Source organism: Pyrgilauda ruficollis, unplaced genomic scaffold (assembly GCF_017590135.1).
Source record: "Pyrgilauda ruficollis isolate IOZ18807 unplaced genomic scaffold, ASM1759013v1 scaffold124, whole genome shotgun sequence".
Taxonomy (NCBI): Eukaryota; Metazoa; Chordata; class Aves; order Passeriformes; family Passeridae; genus Pyrgilauda; species Pyrgilauda ruficollis.
This window is the reverse complement of record NW_024510766.1, coordinates 432,221-453,161: the sequence shown is the minus strand read 5'-3', so window position 1 is coordinate 453,161 and position 20,941 is coordinate 432,221. Positions and strand designations below refer to the sequence as shown.

The 20,941-nt window shown below is 41.2% G+C and overlaps 1 protein-coding gene across 1 annotated transcript in view; it reads right to left on the bottom strand.

Annotated features, from left to right (window-relative positions):
* Positions 1-246: 246 nt before the first annotated feature.
* Positions 247-20,941, bottom strand: part of LOC121365949 (transcription initiation factor TFIID subunit 4-like) — a 143,561-nt gene continuing 122,866 nt past the window's right edge. The window contains exon 16 of the mRNA XM_041490577.1: positions 247-1,443. Coding sequence (XP_041346511.1) covers positions 1,276-1,443 — 168 coding nt within the window. The 3' untranslated portion in view covers positions 247-1,275. The remainder of the gene's footprint in view (positions 1,444-20,941) is intronic.

Here is a 20,941-nt window from a genome sequence, read left to right as displayed (position 1 = left end):
TTCGCTATGGTTTCCCATCAAAAAAAATATTGCCTCAAAAAAGTGGCAAGCATAACATAGTAAAAACAGAGAAGATAAATAAGCAAATGTCTCCCTTCTGTGGTACTGTAACACTGTTCCCTCTGCAGCACAGCTCGTGCCCCTGCTGTTCGTGTCCCACTCGATCCCCATTTCTCAGACTCACACCGGCTTCCGTGTGGGCCCAAATTCTGCTTCAGCAAAGCATTCACAAGGCATTCACCCCACCTTTAGGTACTTACAGCTGCTCCTCATGCTCAAAGCCTGCTCAGGAGCCGTGGCGCGGTGTCCAAGGCAGAGGTGTCCTCGCTCCAGGTGCCGCTGGGCTCACCGCTCTCCCCACTCCGGGAGTGGACGCGGCCCCCGAAAACCTTTACAGCGACTTTAAAAATCCATATAGAATACTCTAAAATCTTTACCCAACAATATTCTCTTTTAAAACCACCATTAAACCATACTATTTGCAATAAATAAATTAACATTTTTTAGAAAATAAAACCCAACTTTGAATCTTGTTACTAACCAGCTGCTACAAATGCGCAAAAGGTTGATGAGATTTAGAAAACAACTGGAAGCAAGTCAAGGTAACTCAGCTGAGAGCCTGCACACAGATTTCATACACTTAAGATTTGGTTCAGCAAAAGGCTCAAGAAATGAGCTGTGCAGTAAAAGCAAAAGTCCTAAATATATCAAATTTGTGGGAGTGTGCAGTGGCTAGTCTCTTGGCTGTGCAAAAAATTGCCATTACAACTAAGTTAAATAGCAACAGGTATCACCATGGTTAGTGAGACAGTGCTAGTAAACTGGAAACAAAACAAGCCCAGCACCAGGAGTGAACACTCAGGTGAACACCAAGGCTGGGACCCACTCCTGTGAACCTGTCCCAGGCCTGGCCAGGAGATGGTTTAGGTCAGCCATTGCATTTGTGTAACTTCAACACCAGCTACTTCAGCCTTACCTAAAATGGCCAGATGGAGCAAGACCTTGATGTTGATTTTATTTGTGGAGTTAACATTTTAAAACCTTTTGCACATTTTTTTTGTGGTTTATATATATATATATATATATTTTTATATATATATATATATATATATATATATATGTTTTTACATAAAGGGAATTTATTGCATGTGTCTGACAATTTTACAAAACAAAATTACTGGAACATTGACTTCTGAAAAAAATAGAAGGCACATTAAAATGACAGCTTTCAAAGCAAGTTGAGCTTCTGTGGAGCACTCGGTAGGACTGTTGGCTTTATTTAAGCAGAGCTCGGTAGAGCAGGAGAGAATGGCTCATGTCCCGCTCCTGTTCCATGAAGAAGATGAAGTCCCTGAGGTTGACTCGTGTGATTTTCTGCCGGGGGTACTGCCGGGGGGAGGCCGTGCCCAGCCCGGCCTGGCTGCCCCCGCACACCCCCACGCCCTGCAAGAGAACACAGCACAGCTGAGTCCTGCAGCAGCCCGGCTTCCTCCTCCCAGGGCTGCAGCATCCTGCCAAACAGCTCCAGTGGATCCTTAGCAGCCTCCTCCTAACACATCACATCAGGGGTTTTTTACTAGTATTATTTTTTCTGTTCTTCTGAGTCTCAGCGAGTTAACCTGAGTACAGGCCTCAAGTGCAAACACGTGGGGCTAAACCTTGTTCGCTTACAACTCAGGACAAATCCACCCTGCTACACTTCACTGGAGAGGTATCTGACCAGATTAAATTCAGGAACAAAATTATTTTTAGCAGATAAGGTCATTAATAAATCAAAGGTGTGCAGGATCCTGCTGCTCATCCAAGGACTGGGAACAGGTGAGTGGAATATGGGAGTCCCCACAGGGACCCCAGTTCTCTCCTCTGGGTCTGCTGAAGAGAAGGGCTCAGTGTGGGGAGATGCTCAGCAAACAGTCAAAAAATTAAATGGAAAAATCACAAAGACATTGTGTGATGATAAACACAAACATTAGTATACTTGTTTCGACAGCTATGTTAAATAATCATATATTTTTTAATTGGTTCATTGGTACTGAATTACTGAATACCTCATCCTGGCTCTATATATAGAGAGAAAACTCTTGAACTGGGACTGAGAACACTGTGATCTGAATATTTAGAAAAGGAAAGGACATAATTACAGCCCCTGAAGTCTCATGGAGTTTAAACTGAAACCTGATGCACACACATGTTCAATTGTTTTTTCATCCATAGGAGTCCATTGTTTTTGTTAATTCCAATTGGTTTTTAGCAAAATAAAGTACTCTAACTTGGAAAAATAGGTTTTAATATCTGAAAAGATTTAAGCTATTTTTCAAACCTCTAAGAAATCTGGTAAAATTTTCTATACTTTTAATATCCCATATTTACTTACTGCTGCTCAAACCTACCTCTCTTTCCCCAGGAAATACTTATTCTAGGATCTTGACTCCAGACATTAAGAATACAGTTAAGGGTCATTTTACTACTGGAAGGTTGTAGGGGAAACACACACGCTCTGCTGAGAGCAAGGCATGGATGGCACTGTTTCCCTCTGTCCCCCACAGTCCGATTCCTTGCAGAACTGCACCATTCATTATTTCTCCCATTCCTGCTTATTCCATTACAGCAGTGGGGCAAATCCTCTTCTGTAACCACAAACACCAAGGGCTCAATGGAGTGCAATGGATGTGGCTCAGCTTGCAGGGAGGAGACAGAAGCCCACAAGCTTTGGCCACCTGGAGCATTTGAGCCAAGGGATTCTGCTCTCCAGTGTGGAGCAGTTTTTGTTCATTAACTGATGGAGCACTGAATCTCTCTGCTCACAGGAAATGCAGCTGCAAGAGCTGCTCATCCATGCTGGAGCCAGACACATGCCCAGTGAATAATCCATGTATTCAGCAGTGCTGTGAGTTCAGACCTTAACCCAAGAAACACTCTGCATTCCTAAAAGAAACAAAATCATTTAAACTCTTCCTCTCTGTCCTCTGCCTTGTGCTGCCTCTCACTGCACTCTGACCATGCACCCTGTGCCAGGGCTGTGCCCACTGTTTCCAAGTCCTTAAGAAACCACTGTGTGTGTATTTATTTTAAATCAAGCTGACTCAAATAATACTTCTTCTTCTCTGTTCCCCCCATGCTGCACGTCTCCCCTGCCCACAGAACTGATTTCAGATTCACCCTGACCACAGGACCTGTGACAAATACAGGTAATGTAAAGCAATGTGGCCACCTTAAACTCTTTGTAAACCATTGTCCATAGCACTCTGGACTGGGAGCATCCCACACACAATTACCAAACAGAGAAAAGCTGCGTAATTAAAAAAAAATTCTCTATATAAAACTATTTCTTTAGTCAGCTGAGTTACATTTACAGCAAGGAGCTGCTCTCTATTTGGACAGAGTAGCTGGAATTAAGATGTGCCAAGTCTTATTCATGGCATTTGTCACTAGAGATACTGAACTTCAACACAGCAAAAGCATCATATCCTTAACCAGCACCAGAACATGGCACCAAGCTGTGCACATTCGTAACCACACTCGTGAGCCATCGGTTACCTGATCATGTTGTGGAGTTGTTTTACAAGGTGAAAAATCATCATAAAAATTGTTTTAGAAATACAGAAGTTCTGTAAGCTGACAGAACACTAATTATATGTGTCAATATGATCACTAATTTAAATTAAAACCCAGCTCGTTTGGTCCTCCATTGCACTCAAAATTATTCTGCAGATGCTATATAAAAAACCAGATTCCTAAATGCCACAATTTTTTAATTGCATACATGAATTCAAGTATAGTTAAAAATAATGGTCAAGAAGAGTGGAATTGAAGTAATTCAAAATTTTCTCAAGAAAAATCACATGTTTTATCATCATGACAGATTTTTCATCAACCCAAACAAGCCCCTGTGTTGTCTGTATCTATGGCAACTAATCAGAGTTACACAAGTAAAAGCTCTAATAAAGGAATAAAAGGTTGTAAATTGTTTACCTCCTTTATTTCCTGGCCTGCCACATGCAAGCTATTCCCAAATCCCACACACTCAAATATACATCAATGCTAGTTTCAGTATCAGTGAACTTCTAGTTATAATTTCAGGAAAACTTGAGACATTCCAGACCAGAAGAAAACCCATGACATTTATATATGAACTCTCTGCCTCTTCATTTTGAGTCAGCTTCCAAACATGAGTGACAGTGACTTCCCATCCCCTGCCCTCCCAGCCCCTCCTTTCCCCACTGCCTCTCTTCCCTCCTGAAGGCTCCTTCAGTCCTTTCCTGGGGCACACGTGGGACTGCACAGCCACAGCCCAGAGCAGAGAGCAAACAGATTCTCCTGTGCCCTCCTTGCAGGGCTCCAGGGGCTGCCGAGCACCTGAGGCTGCCCCCAGCTCCCGCTCCAGGCCAGGGCTGAGGAGAGAACCAGTTCATGGAAAATCCCAGGCAGGAATTGGTAACCCTGCACTGGTGCTGTGCTCGTGGTTAACCTGTAAGGCCAGCCCCAGTGGCACAGCCTGCCTGCCTCAACAGCTTCACTCAGCCCCGTCAGCTCTGGGACAGAGCTCACAGCACCCCAACAACAGCGCGGGGCTGACAGGCTTCATGCTGCAAGCCACCCAGCCTGGAGTGATGGCTTCAGAAGAGTCACAGTGGTTACCCGTTCAGTATGCACACTTGGAAGCAATTCTGAATTTATGTCAGACGTGACACAAGATTTGGGCCAACTTTCTCAGCCTGTTTGCTATTTCCATTATTTTCCTCTATGAGAAAACTCACGCTGTTTGCAAAGGGAAATACAAACAGCTCAGAATAACATACTGACCAAAGATTTGGAAGATCAGTAGCTAAATATACAACAGCCTGCCACAGGAACAGACCTGTCTGTGATAGGGAGACTGCACCAAGCCCTGTGCACCGAGCGGCCAGCAAAGCCTCACTTGTGTCACTGTTCCCTGGCACGACCGAGCACAGCAGAGCTCCTCTGCAGTGTGTGCACCGCCTCTCCTCCCCCCACAACAGCCTGTGCCTTCACCAGCCACAAAAGGAGCAGAGTCCCCCTGCTCTCAAACCTTCACCCATCTCAAAAATGCACTGGAGCTACTCCATGGTAGCTCCTGTCGCACCCTCAGGTGACACAGGTGGGTCCCCATGGGACCCCGGGGCTGCAGGAGCTCCTCAGCCCCCAGGGCTGTGTGGCACACCCCAGAGCTCAGGGTGCAGCCTGTTCTCTGGAGAGCCCAGCCAGCCTCTCTTTGCTGCACCCAAGCCAACAGCTCCCACAGAAGCTGCAGGGACTGAAAATCTCAAGCTCCCTCCTACCTCTGTCCTCCTCCCGCTCGGCCCCACCCAATTTGATCCCTAAGGATCCCCCAAAGGTTTAAAGGCTGCTGGGAAAGGGGACTGAGGCATACAGACACATCTCTTCCAAAATGATCTCATTCCAAAATGGGCAAAGCAGACACTACTGCTCACTAAGTAGTGTCTACGTGCATTAAATTACAATGGTTACAGCAGCACGTGGATGGAAATCAAAGTGTGGAAGTCCCAAAAATGTGCTGTTCCCTGCTCGAGATAGAAGTGCTTTCACAGAAGAAAGCAAATGTAATACAATGTACATTTATTTTTATAACAATTTCTACTGTTGAACAATTAATTTTTGTTTTCCTTCACAAACCTGCATCCCTTCAACTTTGAATTACAGAACCATGGAAATACAGTACAATATTCCTGTCAGGGAACAGAAAGATAAGGGCAAGGAGAAGATTGCATTTAATATTTTATCCATCCTTCCTTCACCAGAAAACAATTCAGTGCTGACATCTCTGCTTTGAACAGAGTCTTGATCTGCGGCTATCGCGTCTCTGAGAGCCAGAGACAAGGCAATAATGATAAAAGATCTGCTGGGTTTCTTCCCAGGCTACGTGGCACATCCTTGTGGCAGACTTCACTCCAAGCCAAAGTCTGAAAGTGGGAATCATACAGCAGCAATTCAAAGCCAAGCTATGGAGTAAAATACACCAGGAATTTTGTCTCTGCAAGCTGCATGCACTGCAGAGGAGAGGGAAGATAAGGTGTCTATCAGACTGCTCTTATGAATAAGAGGTCTTGAATCACAAGAAACATTCTGGAGATATTCTGCAGCAATTATGTTTTTACTTGCATAAAATGCTATTAGATCTTTGGCTGAGAGGCACATGAAAAACAGGTATAATACTATGTATGATTAGCTGTCCCACATAAATTAGGGTTTAATTCAATACCTACTGAGGCTAATAGTAATGGTTTCACTGAAACATCCTAAAATTAAGATGCCTCTAAAGTACAGAAATGTAATAACTGTTCATCAGCACCTCAAAGATTAACAATACCGTATGAAATATAATTACATCTACAAAAATACCGTGCATCTTCATATGTGCAACACGGTGGCTCTGCAAGTGTCTTTAGAAGGATTCATCACCAAAAGCTATCATTTAGACCTTCAGATGAGCAGCATTTACAGAGAGGATTAGTCCTATGCTTTCTTCAGAAGATGGTTATTTTCATTTGCCAACATTTTTACCCTGTACTATTTTAGTGCAACTGTTCCTCTAGACTGTTTTGGCAGCCGTTCACTTGCTACACCCTCCTGGATGCAAATGCATCTCCTCTCCCCTGGGCACATAAACACACACCTCGCCCTGCAGACAAACATCAGAAAAACTGATTTGCACAAGTACTTACAAGTACTTCAAATACCAACACAATTGCAACATTTCAAAGACAGCATGCAGTAATTTTTAAATTAAGAAATAATAAGGGGAAGGTAAATCAAACTAAGTCATGGATACCGTGAAAATTTTTCCTTCAGATGTGATCACTTCAGTTTATAATTATCTGAAGTTATGTGAACCCAAAGAAATGGGCTGCCATTACAAGCAGAAGATTTCATATGTACCTCCTCCTTGCCTTTATTACATTACACCAAGTCACATATGCAAGTACTATTATAATAAAAAACCTGCTTGGTAAAGCAGCATCAAACCAAAATCTTCCAGTTGAGGGAACTGGGCATCTGTTCCAATCTCACCACTTATTGCTCCCTCTAAGACAGCATTTCCCCCCAGCTGAAGGAGAGCAGGGGCAAAAAGCAGGCTACAAGGTATTTCAGGGGAAACTATCTGCAATGGAGAGGAGTCTGCCCCAATGCCAACAAATAATGAGATGAAGTGTAAGGCAGCTTTGGGCTGTGATATTTACTTGCTCAAAAGAGATGGGTGTTCAGTACCCAGCCCTCAATAGGTTGGACCAGACTGCAACTGTTTTTTACCCCTTAATCAATGTATGCATGCAGTGTCTGAATAATCACTGCATTGATGTGAGGCAGAGAAACCCAGGTTTTTGAGATAAGCTCTGCATTCTGCAGAGACCTTTGACCTTTCCAAGGTCTTTTGGTACCCCCACTGCCCAGTTGGGGTCTGACAAGAACCCAGTGCCTTGTATCCTCCAGCCCCTTGCAGCACACTCACTGCTGGTGCAAGCTCTGGCTCTTCTCATTTCCTTTGCTTGTGAACCTGCTCTTCAGAGCACCTATGGATCCTGCCAACATCTTTTTCCACAAGCATCTCATACTCAACACAACCCGCTGCCTTACTTGGACTTAAAAGCAGTGACAATTTTACCTGATTAAGAATTCTGAAGTTTGGGCTGCATTCTTGCTGTGGTAATTATAAGTGGAATATTCTATTTATCCTGTTTCCATCATACACGTATATTTTCATTTTGCTTGGAATGTTTCTCCTCGCATGCTTTCCAAATGTTTAATCAAGTGCTGCTCCCTTTGAAATACTAATCCTGCCAAAGTTTTTTATTGCTATTTTTCAAGCATTGTGGTGCTTTACCCTTCTCATCTTTCAATACTAACATAGGGGTTTTTTCCTTGTTTTCTGTTGTTTTGTTGAAGTTTTTTTTAAGGATTTGCCTGTGTTACTCCAGCCTAGTCACTCTGTACATCCCTGCACTCTCTTACAGTGGGAGTCAAGAAAATCAAACCAACTTTGGGAGAAGCCCTACAGCCCAGCTTGCAGGATTCACATTTTTCTTGAGACATACTGGATTCCCATCTGATTTTTTCCTAATATCCTTGATATTAGTTTGAAGCTTTCTCAGTTTTACGTAGTGGGTGGGCCCTTCCTTTCTAACCTGTATGACTGTGGCTTTCATTAAATCAGAAACATAAAATAATTAAAATATTCTTGACATTCATCAATCTCTAGACACATATAACTGTAACATTTAATTGTTTAAATATCTAATTAAAAGACACATAATTACTATACAGTAAAGGCTGTCTCTCACTGAAAACACTCTGAGCAGAACACTGTAGGGGACCAGACTCGCTCACAGCAGGTTCTGGGGAGGAGCAGTCAGCACTCCTGTGCATCACAACACCCCACACACAGGGTCACACAGCTGCTTCCTGTCCTGCCAGCCCCCCAAGGGAGGGCATGAGAAAGGTACCCAGATCTTAAACACAAAATCACTTTCTCAGCTCTCGAGAGCATGAATTGCCCTCATTCATCTCAGCTGACTTTCGGTTCTTAAGCCTAATTATGATGTATAACACCCAGACTTTATAATAATTGTGTTTCCAGCTGTTGGCCATCCTGCTCACTCCCAGCAACTGTGCAAGTGCCAATCAAGAGACTTCATGCACCAGTTGCCAAACAAAGGACAAAACCACCCACAGATCTACCAGCTCCTTAGGACTTCATTCCTGTGTAGAATCTGCTGGTGGATTAGTCACTCTCTGAACAGTGATCTAAACCTTTCCTTGTAATTACCACAGGCTCCTCTGTGGATTGAGGGTAGTGCAGGGCCCTTACCTGTACCCAGCCCATTAAACAAACCAAAATAAAGCAGGCAATGCAGTTATCTCTGGATTGAGTGGCAATAAAATTAAGTCCTAAATGCTAATACCTTCAGCTTGCAGGATAAACACATTGCTGGAACACAGTCCAGTGTGCAGGAAAAAAGACATTAACATTTGTAAATAAAAGGTGGAAGACAGCTAACACTCTATTACTGCAAATATCGTGGAATATAATTAAGGCTGGTGCATTTCAGACATTAGGACAGAGTCCAGCAGGGAGAAGTTACCAGATCACTCAGCCATTCAGGTCTTGATTTCTTCACATTTCTTACAGCTAAGTCTCACTCTTGGCTCTTTTAAGCTAGTGGTTTGCTTAAAATGTTTGGAAAACATTTTAAAAACTTAGATTGGCACAAAGAACTCTCAGAAAAAAGGGTCCTAAAAGGAAACAAATTCCTACAGATCTCAATAACCTTAAAGGAGTCCCTCTCCCTGCACTGCTTCCCCTTCCCCTCTGTGAAGAGCCCCCTGCACGTCCAGGTCCCCGAGTGCTGTTCCCACCATGCTCCTTCTCAGGTCCTTTCCCACCTTCCTGTCTCTGTCCCACACCAGGGTCACTTCTCCAGCACTCAAAGCAGATACACTTGGTGACCTGCATGTCTCCACCACTCCTGACTGCTCTGCATCAGAGATTAGACTGCCCAGCTAATCCACCCCCAAACATCCAAAACCAGCCCTCTGCTTCATACTGTCCTCTGATCTCTGAATGTCAATCCAGGTTTTTCTTCTTCCTCCATTATTAGACAAAATGAGACAGCCAAGCCTTGAGTAACAAGCAGATAATTTTAATTTATAAACACATTACTGACAATTTCAACTTTGCTCTGCACTTCAGAAACCCTGTAATCTCCTCTTACTTCACAAATTCCCAAATCCTTATCATCCGTCAGCCCATTTCACCACAAAGCAAACAACCAATCTTTTAAGGACACTTACATTCAACACAGCCAGCAACACAGAATAAAACTTAAATTTCAAACTGAGCTATTTGAAGAAACCCCAAACATACTTGTCTTTTGCAAAGTTAACCCTTTCACACACTCACAATTGTCCCAGATCCAGCTCACTGCATAAACAGTGGGATTAAGCGCATCACAAAAACTTTCCAGAAGATTCCTTAATCAGCTCTGTCTTGCTGTAACAAAATGATTGAGCAATCCATATCAATATCTATAAAGAATAAATGTCTTCAGTCTATAGATGATCATGGAGGAGAAACAGTGATGCAGAAAACCAATTTTTTCAGATGTTAAAGCTCTACTCTTAGTTCTCCCTAGCTTTTCATATTTACTATTCTGATAGGTTTGAACATCACCCAGACTACCTCAAGAAAAGAAGATTTAACAAGTAAATGTCACAACTATCACCACCTTTCCTTTATTAAAATCACCTCCAACATACATAGTTATTAATTATTTAGAATAAATTAAAAACCAGGTAGCCAAAATCAAGTGCTCCACTTGATTAGTTGTACACACAACTCCAATTAAAACTGACCCTAAAATATATTATAGAAATAAGTCTAAGCCAGACACAAAATCACCTAATCAACCATCTGATACATACTGAAGAGCTCTTACAGATGGGTCCTGACAATTGACAGTAATCAATGTATAAACTGACAAGTCTATCAGATCTAATTACTCCCAAAACAAAATAAACATGAATATTTGTCCTGGTTTACAATATATCTAAAAGAAGGCTGTAACTACAAAAGAAAAACCTTTACCAAAGTACTGGCAGAAGCCAGAGGCTGGTGCTGTGATATTTCTAAGTTAAACAAAAGGCAGTGGAGCTGGCACAACCCATGGCAGCAGCGTGAGAAGGGAGCAGCTGTGGGAGAGGGCAGCGGGGCAGCCAAGGAGCACAGGAGCACACACTGAGGGGATTACTGCAGCCATCACACACAGCCAAGGGAGACAGCCTGGCATTCCCTGTGTGCTCCCTAGCATGCAGTGGTGCTACTGGCCTATTTTTACCACTGGCAGTAGGAGGGGAGGCACAGCAGCTCCAGCAGCAGCAAGTGCATTATGATACAACACAACATGAGCATTATAAAATGCGAGATGAATCTCAAGCCCAGAGGCTCTTTAGCACCACTCCAAATCACAACTCTCTGCCTTCATTTTTCTTCTTTGCTACTATTCCACTTCTTCTCTCAGTACTTCTGACTTTATTAACCCTTTTTTCTCTTTCTTGTCTTCTACCTTCCTGTTTTCATGGTATCACATCAGATTCCTTAAAAAGCATGTGATGATAGACCAGCAGGCAAGTTTTCTGACACACTCCAACCCAGTGAAGCTCCAGTTGTATCCAGTGAAAAATTTATCACTTCATTGGTACCTCAATAAGACAGCATGGTCTTTTGACAATCTGGCCCCTGAATAAAAGTTACAAAAATCATAAATCAAACTGTAACCTGTTTTTAATGGTCTGAACTCAAATGCTGTGAATTTGTTTTTTTCTTCAAATACCTTCCCCAGAAATTCAGGTCTAACGAGCCCAGAACAGACTTCCTGAAACACAAGCTTCATTTTTGTTTTCTGGGAATTAGAAAAGATGCAGTTATGTGTTATGCCTAATTTTTGGTATCCCTTTCTGGAATGGCGAGTTCTGGTGTTTGGTTTAACAAATTACATCTTTCTCATTAACCTGGCCTGAAATTATTAAATCAATTTTTCAAGCTCTTTTTTGGTCCTTCTACAAATCTGTGCTAAGATCCTTGGTCTTTCCACACTGTACACATAGTGTGCTACCTGAACGTGTGCAGCAGCAACATATGGTACAGTAGGTTATAACTATTTTACCATCTGTTCTATCTGAACTCTAACCTCAATAATCCCATATCAGCTTTTCCTGTTAACTGCCACAGCTCTTAGATCTTGGCTTCTACTTGCTCTTTTAAAATTAAATTGCAGCAAAATGCACGGCCAGATCATAAACTGCTCTTCAGAAGCCTCCACTGCTCCCCAGGTGACTTCATTTGGCCAGGGTCTTAAACAAATGATGCCTTCAGAGCTACAGGCCTTCTTTTTGGGTTTGTTTTTTTTTTTCAGTGAAAAAGATAAATCAGTAACTGGAACATTCTTCATTCTGAAAAATATTGCTCAAGATGCTGTCATATCCTTTACACACTCATTTCCAAAGCACTTTGTTTCTATTATGCTCTTATTTAGAAAAGGGCATCCCCTTCAGTGGAAGTGCAGGGGATTCCATACCTTCCAGGAGCAAACTTCTGGGCTGTCCCTGTCCAACCACCTCCCACTATGGCCTGATTTTGTTTTTGCACAAACAGCACCATCACTATAACCCCTTATTGCCTTGCTACTCTGTGTACTCATAAAAGCCAAACAGTAGCATCATAGTGAACAAAAAAATGTTAATTTTATTGCAATATATCTAAGTTCTATCCAAACTTCAGGAAACTGGACAGATTCTGTAAACTGAGAGAAGACATTTGAAACTTTTATTACTATTAGGGTTTGTTGGTTTTGAGTTTTGTTTGGGCTGTAGGGTTTTTGTTTTGTTTTGGTGTTTTATTGTTTTATTTTGTTTTACTTTTAAGACTTGCATCTCATGTCATCAAGTTCTATTTCATACAGATGTTGGAATTTGAAAGTAAGCTCTAATTCCAGCTAGAACAGCTCATCTGGTGGACTGTCTTCAAATTTAAAGTCTGCTTCATTTACAAAAAACTTCAAAAATAGCTATGTAGTAATTAAAATACATGAAAGACTGTGGCTTTGGTATAATTTAAACATACCCATGCAAAACTACTATATACACATAGACATATGGAAAACTAAACTATATTTTTCATATATACTAAGCACAGCCACAAGAATATGCACCTCTATTTTTTACTACAGTACTTGACAATACCAGCTCTTATGAATGATGAAACTGAAGATTCAAGAATCAAATATGATTATCACTATTCATATTCAACTCAAAACAGTAAATCATAACAGCTCAGTAAATTTCTCTGACTCATTATCAAGTGAACCAGACTGTAATGCCTACACAATGAATACCACATTTGTAAAGGAGTATCTTTGTAAAATTATTCAGCTTTTACAATCAGTATAACGCCTTCTCATTAAAAGTACTTGTATCTTCTCCATTTTGAAATACCACATCTTGTGTACAAACATTGCTTCCTTTTGGATTCCTGTTTAGAATCTGAACAAAAGGGAAATTCGATTTTTTGAATGTGTGAAGAAATCAGTTCATGAGATATAATTTTGCTTTTTCACACATGAGCAGTTTAAATATGTTATTCAGTGTTATCTTGAGGCACAAACATAAGGCATGGAGGTTAGAGAAGTCAAACCTACATACTAGTCCGTTACCTCAAATGTCTTCCCAAACACACAGCTGAATAATATCATGGAATCTATGGTTTAACTAAGGAATATTGACTTCAATTGTAATCTGGGTCCTACTACACAGATGGTATACAGTGCCCATGCAAATATACAGAGTCCCTGAATATGTAATTCCACACGTGTTTTCCAACCACACCAACGGATCTATATTCTATAGCTCTGCTTGGGGGAAGGGAGTAGCACTTGGTGCCTTTTGGAGTTTATGCTAAAAAAGCCTCTTCCTCCACCCCCCATGCAATGTGTTCATGTGTAGCTGTAATGGTTAACAACTGGACTTCACTTTTCTCCTCCAAATACAGGAGGACAATGGGTCTGCCCTCCCCCACCAATTCTTCTTTGCATTCAGAATATTTCCACCTCTGCATAAAAATGACTTTTTTATTATGTAGTTTCACAGACTTTCCTAGGTGGCACCTCAGGAGCATAATCCTGATTCACAGAACAAAACCATCTAATTACCCCAGCTGCATAATTCATTGGCCATGAACAGGAGCTGGCCAGCCCCTGATCTTATCTGAGAGACTCTGGGGAGCACCTGTGGGAATCTCTGCCAGGGAGAGGCACCGGCAGGGCCAAGACCTCCTCGGGTGCCCTGCGGTGGCCAAGGGGAAGGAGGACAAAGGAGAGGAGCCCTCCTGCAGCCCGGACCTTGGGCCATCCAGGCAGGCAGCCCTGCCTTTGTCTCAGGCTGGCTGCAGGTGGATCAGGGAAGGAGAGGTTTCTGGCAGCTGTGATCCTCCACAGCCGCGCTGCAATGAGCCAACACCTAACTCAACTGCAAGGAAAACACTCCAACTGGAAAAGTATATACTACAGGTTTGCTTCAGTCCCATTCAGAGGCAAGACTGTGATTTGAAAATCAGACATTGCTCAGATGACAGAAACAAAACACAGTTATGGAGTACTCCTTACTTTGCATCTATTTTTTCTATCATGCTGACGAAAAGCTCTCAGTATTTTGGCAAACTTCCCAAGAGAAACTTTATAGAGAATTGCAGGAGGTCCTTTTATTATTGCTTGTTTGTTTTAATTTACCAGAGTTGCTTTCAAGTTCCATCTAACCTTTGAAAATCGGGCACCCTGTTTGTTTTAGTGATCAGGTATTTGCCATTCACTGAATTACAAATGAAGATGAGCCCTGGACCGCTCTTGGTGCCAGCTGGCAAAACACCTTCTGGTCTCAGGTGAATTTCAAATGTAAAATACTGATATTTAAAAGAACTATGAATTGGGTTCTAGTGTGTAACATTTTACCTTATAATAAAGACTAAGCTGGAAAACATTTCAAATCTCAACAACGTTTTCATCCTGCATTATAACACACATGAGTGGCAGAGAGACTTGTCAGCCCAGTGGTTAAGGCACTATTCATCTTTCATCTCCGGATCTGGGCTGCAGCCACTCGGCAATAGACTCACTTTCTCACTGGAAATGTCATCTCGCAGCTGAGAAACCTTCTTGACAAATATGTTTTTGAAACAGATGTATTTTTGCTAAACATTTTATCTTTGACAAAAATATATTTTGACAGAGGAAGTTTCATAGAAAATATATTTTTTTTTTCACCAGCTCCAATAACAACCTAGACTTTCAGGACCTAAATGGGGAAAGCTGCTCAGACTCTGCCTTGCTGATGGAGGTAAGGTCTCACCGGCTGGAGCAATGACCACTGCTGTAACCACCCCGACGGAAATCCACGGGATTATCCATGGGATTATCTAGGTGATTATCCAGTGCTCTGCCCCGACTGACCACTGTTCACCCACAAACACCGAGCTGCAGGCTGCTGCTGTGGCGTTCAGAGCAGGGCTAGGAATGGGACAGAACTCCTCTCATCCTCCTCAGCTGCTCTTACAGCTTTGTCCGAGCTACTTCCTACTTAGCTAGTAATTAACAACATAAATGTTTAGAATAAACAGTAAGGACAGGGCATTTGAAAAAAGAGTTAACAGATGTCCTTAGCTTTGCTGCTGGCCTAATAACGTTTCTTCAGTAATTTATTTGATGTGGAGTTTATTTAGCTGCTGCAAACACGCAGGGTTATAATAATCATAAGCAGGTTGCATTAAGCACAATACGACTTGGGTGTGTAACACAGTGTTAAAAATAATCCCAGAAACTGTATGCCTCGAAGATATTAGATGTGCAGTATCTTCTACAACCTGATTGTGAAAAGCTAGCCAGAAAGCACCTTTCAGACTTAAAAAAAAATATATTAAAAGAAATATAAAACCCAAGACTTCTTTTACAGATAATTTTGCCTGTAGTTTGGGATAGCCTGCATTAAATTCAAACATCAAATCCTGGCATACTTCAGTAAGCTATGAGCACAGCAATGCTGCCTTTTTTCCTTTGAAAAATGAAAGAATTAAATTCAAAACAAACAACTTCAATTTAACACCAAACTACAGGATAACCAATCTTAAAAATGTCAAATTGTAATGGATCTTAATACCCATATAAAACACAAAAACAGTGGCATTGTTCCTTGGTAATGCATAGCAACCTTACAGAATTTCAGTGAAGGAGAAAGAAGGGAAAAACACCTTATTACTTCTAACTCCTGCGAGCCATTTTGGTCTCCAAAGGTTTTAGAGCGCCTGGGGCCATGTGTCTGCAGTGTTTCGGGAAATGACTTGCCTTCGCACGAACACTGCTATGTTCTGCAGCACTGCTGCCCCCCAGCATCCCCGCTCCATTCCTAGTTAACTCTTCCTTACCTGTAGCAGCCTTCCCCCCCCACTTTTTTTTTTCAGCAAGATTCCAGAAAGGTTCTGCTAAAAAAAAAAAAAAATTAAAAAAAAAATCCCGCCCCCCAAAAACCCCTCTGCTTTTTCTGACAAGTTTTCTCAGAAAGAAACAGGGCCAGAATTTAACTCCATAAACCTTTGAGAGAAAAAGGAAATCAATCTGAAAGTAAAATATTTGGCATCACAACTAGTTTAGCTAACAATCGCCATGGAGCTTTGAAGGTTGATACTGCTCTAATGTTTGTGTTTCGCCTCAGTTAACAAACAACAGTTAGAAAACAAAAAAATCATCAACACCCCCCAAGAATACAACAGCTCTACTAAAATCCTTCACTTATCAGTGTATTTAGGTTTTTAATTACACTCCCAGCACCACATTACAGGCTGCGATTAAGTCCCTGGATAAGGCCTCATAACTATTCACCAATTTGTCTTAGCAGCGGTGTATTAAAAGTACAGGAAATAACCCATCTAGCATAGAGGGGAAGAGAAAGATTTAATCCTCCACATAATGTACTGAACTCACTCAGCACAGGCGTTTTGTGTTTCCCTCTGTTTTCTGCAAAGATACATGGCTGCACACAAAGCTATTCTGCTTGATGGCTTTTTTTTAAAATCTCCAGAAAATTCTTTGCCAAGGTCACTGCTGATTGACTCAAAATATGACAGTGTATGAGGCTACTAAAATATTCTGTTCTTCTCAGAGGTTGAGTAAGCAGCTCTAACTAAGAGGAAAATCAATATAATACTTCACAGTGAGGAAGAAAATGGAAAATAGTTTAGCAGTTAAGTGGTTAATGCAATTCCTAAGTGTTCAGCAATCATTGCAATTTAGTGCCATTTCGATTATTACACAATAAACAGACCATGTTGTCTGGAAGCAAATTTTTATGAGTATAGCTGAAGGGGTTGCAACTTATTTAGCTGCTGAAACTCTAAGGGAAAGAACATTTCTGAATGCTAACACTACAGATCAGAAATATACAGGTACACTGGAAAGGTTATTTTTAGGTCACTACTATGGTAACTAACCACACTGACCTTTAAAATTAGTATGCAGTTCAAGAAAAATGAAGTTCAGTAAAATGTTCTTTAAACAGCGTAATTTTAATAAACAATATTGTACATCCTTACAGCAGAATTCTGTCACTTTTTACAGCCATTAATTTTACTTTTATATCATAATATAATGTACAAAAATATCATGATTCAGAACCGACTAGGAAAAAAATGTAAACAGCCAGAAAACTGATTAAACTATCATTAATTTATGTTTAAAGAAAAAAAAAATAAGACCAGCTATATTTATTTCTGTAGAATAAAATAAAACTGCTAGCTGGAGAAGAGCCATTTTTCATATCATGTAATGTCTTTGAAATAGCCAGAATAGGCATAGTTAAAATCATCTTACTTCATCTCCTTTTGAAATACAAAATTTTAAGTGGATTTCAAAAGCAAACCCAGTTCTGTAATTTATAAATTCAAAGAAACACACAAGAATTATATTTGGGGCAGATGAGATAAATAGCATGAGACTGAGGGTGTATGGTTGATGGCAGCAGGGACTCAATAAAGGAAACAGTATTTTGGACAAAAAGTGCTCTCTGAATCCAGTGTACTGAGACAAAACATCAATTAGAGTCATGGCTTTAATAAATAATACATAATGTAGCAGTCCTTTAGGTAGGAAATGGAAATCAAACTTTGGCTGGTCACAAAGGTGTGCTGGCTGTCCCAGAAACCACCAGCAGCACCATCCAGAACAAGTTAATGCTGGCACTTGGAAAGAGCCAGTTCAGCCCAGCAAGCCATGATCATCAAACACAGAACACAACTCTTCTGAGTTCATTTTCTCAGCCATGTTGGGGACAGCTTATAATGTTATATCAAATGGCTGATAATAAATCAGATACATAATCAAAAGTTATTTTATAAGCACACATATACATCTATATGAGCATGAGTACAGGGAGAGATATACACAAACATTTTAGTCTAGGCCATGTTGTAGACATTTTTCAAAATGTGGCTCTTCCAGAAGAATATGTAAGAATTAATTTTAAAGAGGGAAAATTATATCTGCATTTTTCAAGCCTCAATATGAGAGTAACATTGCTCTTGAAGTGCCTTTTAAATTCCTGGATCACAACTGCTATGAAAAAGGAAAAAAATCTCAACAGCTAGTGGGATTCTGGGTGTCCTGTACAGTGTTCCCACGTTTCCTGAATTTTGTATCATACCTACACCTCTGTTGGTGCCAGGCAGGAGAGATGGATGCTGGTCAGTTGGTAACTGTGTTCACATTTAACCCCTCCTGGAAATGAGCCCTCCTACCTTATTCACTGTACGAAGAGGCAGCAAGGGACAGGCACAACTTCCAATCTAACAGCACCAGCAACAACACAGAAACAGTCAAGACAACCCCAAAACATGGGTGATAAACTGTGCTGTGCCCTCCTGGTCCTGCCTGGGCAGCCAGTGCAGCCATGGCAGTGAGCTGGTCATCTTAGCAAGGGGAGGGACATGTGCTGGGGACAGTGGCACAGCCAGGGACCCTGCTCTAACACCCTGTGCTGGGGACAGTGGCACAGCCAGGGACAGCCAGGGACCCTGCTCTAACACCCCGTGCTGGGGACAGTGGCACAGCCAGGGACCCTGCTCTAACACCCTGTGCTGGGGACAGTGGCACAGCCAGGGACAGCCAGGGACCCTGCTCTAACACCCTGTGCTGGGGACAGTGGCACAGCCAGGGACCCTGCTCTAACACCCCGTGCTGGGGACAGTGGCACAGCCAGGGACCCTGCTCTAACACCCCGTGCTGGGGACAGTGGCACAGCCAGGAAGCCTGCTGTGACACGCTGTGCTGGGGGTTCAGGGACACGTTTGCCAGGCTGGAAATTCCAGGAGCCAGCTCGGAGGCAGAGATCCATCTGTCTATGCCTAGAACTGGGCACTAGGGCAGATTTCACTCCAGTGGTGCTCAAGGAGCTACACTGGCAGCCACACTCTCTTTTTCTTTTCCCCCCATCACATTAACACTTATAATAGTTTTTCTGTTTGCAAAAAACAACTTAAGTGTACTAAAAAAATGGATATGGCAACAGGACCTTGTTTCCAAAATGTAAAGCAAAATCTTGAGCTTTGCTTTTCTGAAAATTTAAGACCTACTGATTAACCTCCCCTGCCTTTCTATGGGGTAATTTTGCTGATAGTAAATTATCAAAATTGTCATTTTTTGAAAGCCAACCAAGACTCTGAGCATTCTTCTTGACATCTTTTCAGCCAAGCCTGCTTCCAGCTGTTGGGCAAAGAGCTCACTGAAGGAAGGGAAGGCTGCAATGTGCCAGCCAGATGAGTCCTGAGCAGGAAGGGAAGGAGCAATCACAACAGGTAGAGTGCCCGGATGGAAAAAATCTCCCCATGGTATTCACTCATCAGCAGACACTCATTCTGCTGTAATGAATGTTACAATCTCCTCATTTATATTAAAACAGATACAGGTTCTGAAAGGTTATTTTTCATTTTGCTTGACTGGTGTTTACACAAACAAATCCAAATTTCAGTTCAAACAAACAAACAAACAAAAATGCTCATGTAAGTACTAATTCAGAACTAAGATTCCACCCAGATTACATTTTCCAGCCTGACATAAGAGAAACATGAAGCAGAAATAATTACTGTCTGACACTAGGAAAAATGATGCTGATTAACTACACAGATTTAGTTTTAAAATACAGATTTCACCACAGTACTATGGCCACATGCAAATATCTAGCTTTAAAAATAAACTGCTAATTCAAAGGAGAACAAGGAAGGATTTTTTTAGTGTATAAATACATATTCTTTTCATCTATTTAGCGTGGAAATTTATTTAAAACACAATAAAATGACAGGCAGGTCTAAAAACGAAATATAAGAATATAAAAATGTAAAATGAACAAACTTTTTCACTCTGCAGATTTTATTTTATTATTAGATGCTATTCCTAACTTGTTAAAATTGATCAAATAGAAAGCTGTGAATAGAGAAAAAATTAAGCCAACTAGAAAAGTGTGACTTGGATTTAATATTTTATAATTGCCAAGGGACATACTGAGATCAATGAATTTTTGCCCGAGATGAACGTCAGAAAGAGATGTACTTCAGTCTTTTAGGGAACATTGGTCTATTTAATTCTTGTGTCTGATGCATGTGAAATATGCCTGTCTTGGCCTTCTTGGTGCCTGGAGGCCGTGCTGGAGGCAGACATTACCACTTTTAATAGGCCGCCATCTGAGGGATGGCAAGGGATCCAATAACCCATCCACTCTAATGGATTTGCCTGTTTATTCACTTACACCTTTTTTTGCAGCTAATTTTACTTTTGCATGCTGAGTTGTTTCACTTTAAATTAAATGAATAGAAACAAAGGGGAAAAGACTGTGCAGCTAATAAACCATGATTATTTTCCAAGTTCTTCACAACAGGATCCTCCATATACTAAGGTATATCACTTGAGAACAGATTTGCTGCTGCGTTTTTCCACTTGTTGTCACAATTAACAAAGCTTCTTTTAAATTTAGTGAGACAAGAAGTAGGTTATTATAAAGTCTTACTTATAATGCACTAATGATTTGCAGCAGTATAAGGCAACCAGCTTCAAATCATTATGAGGGTCATGAGCATCTTCAAAGAACAATACAGGTAATGTTAGTGATTGTGCAGTGTTATCACAAACAAAAACAGTACACAGTTTAATCTAGCCCTTCATGTGTACTTTCAAGATCACAGGTAACACTTAATGTGTTACTTATAAACTTATAGTCCCTCTAGATATAGAGGAACTCCTAGTAATAAAGATTTCCACTGCATTTGATCCTTAGGAAAAATATACATTATAGGCTAAAACTTATTAGGGGATATAATCTCTAT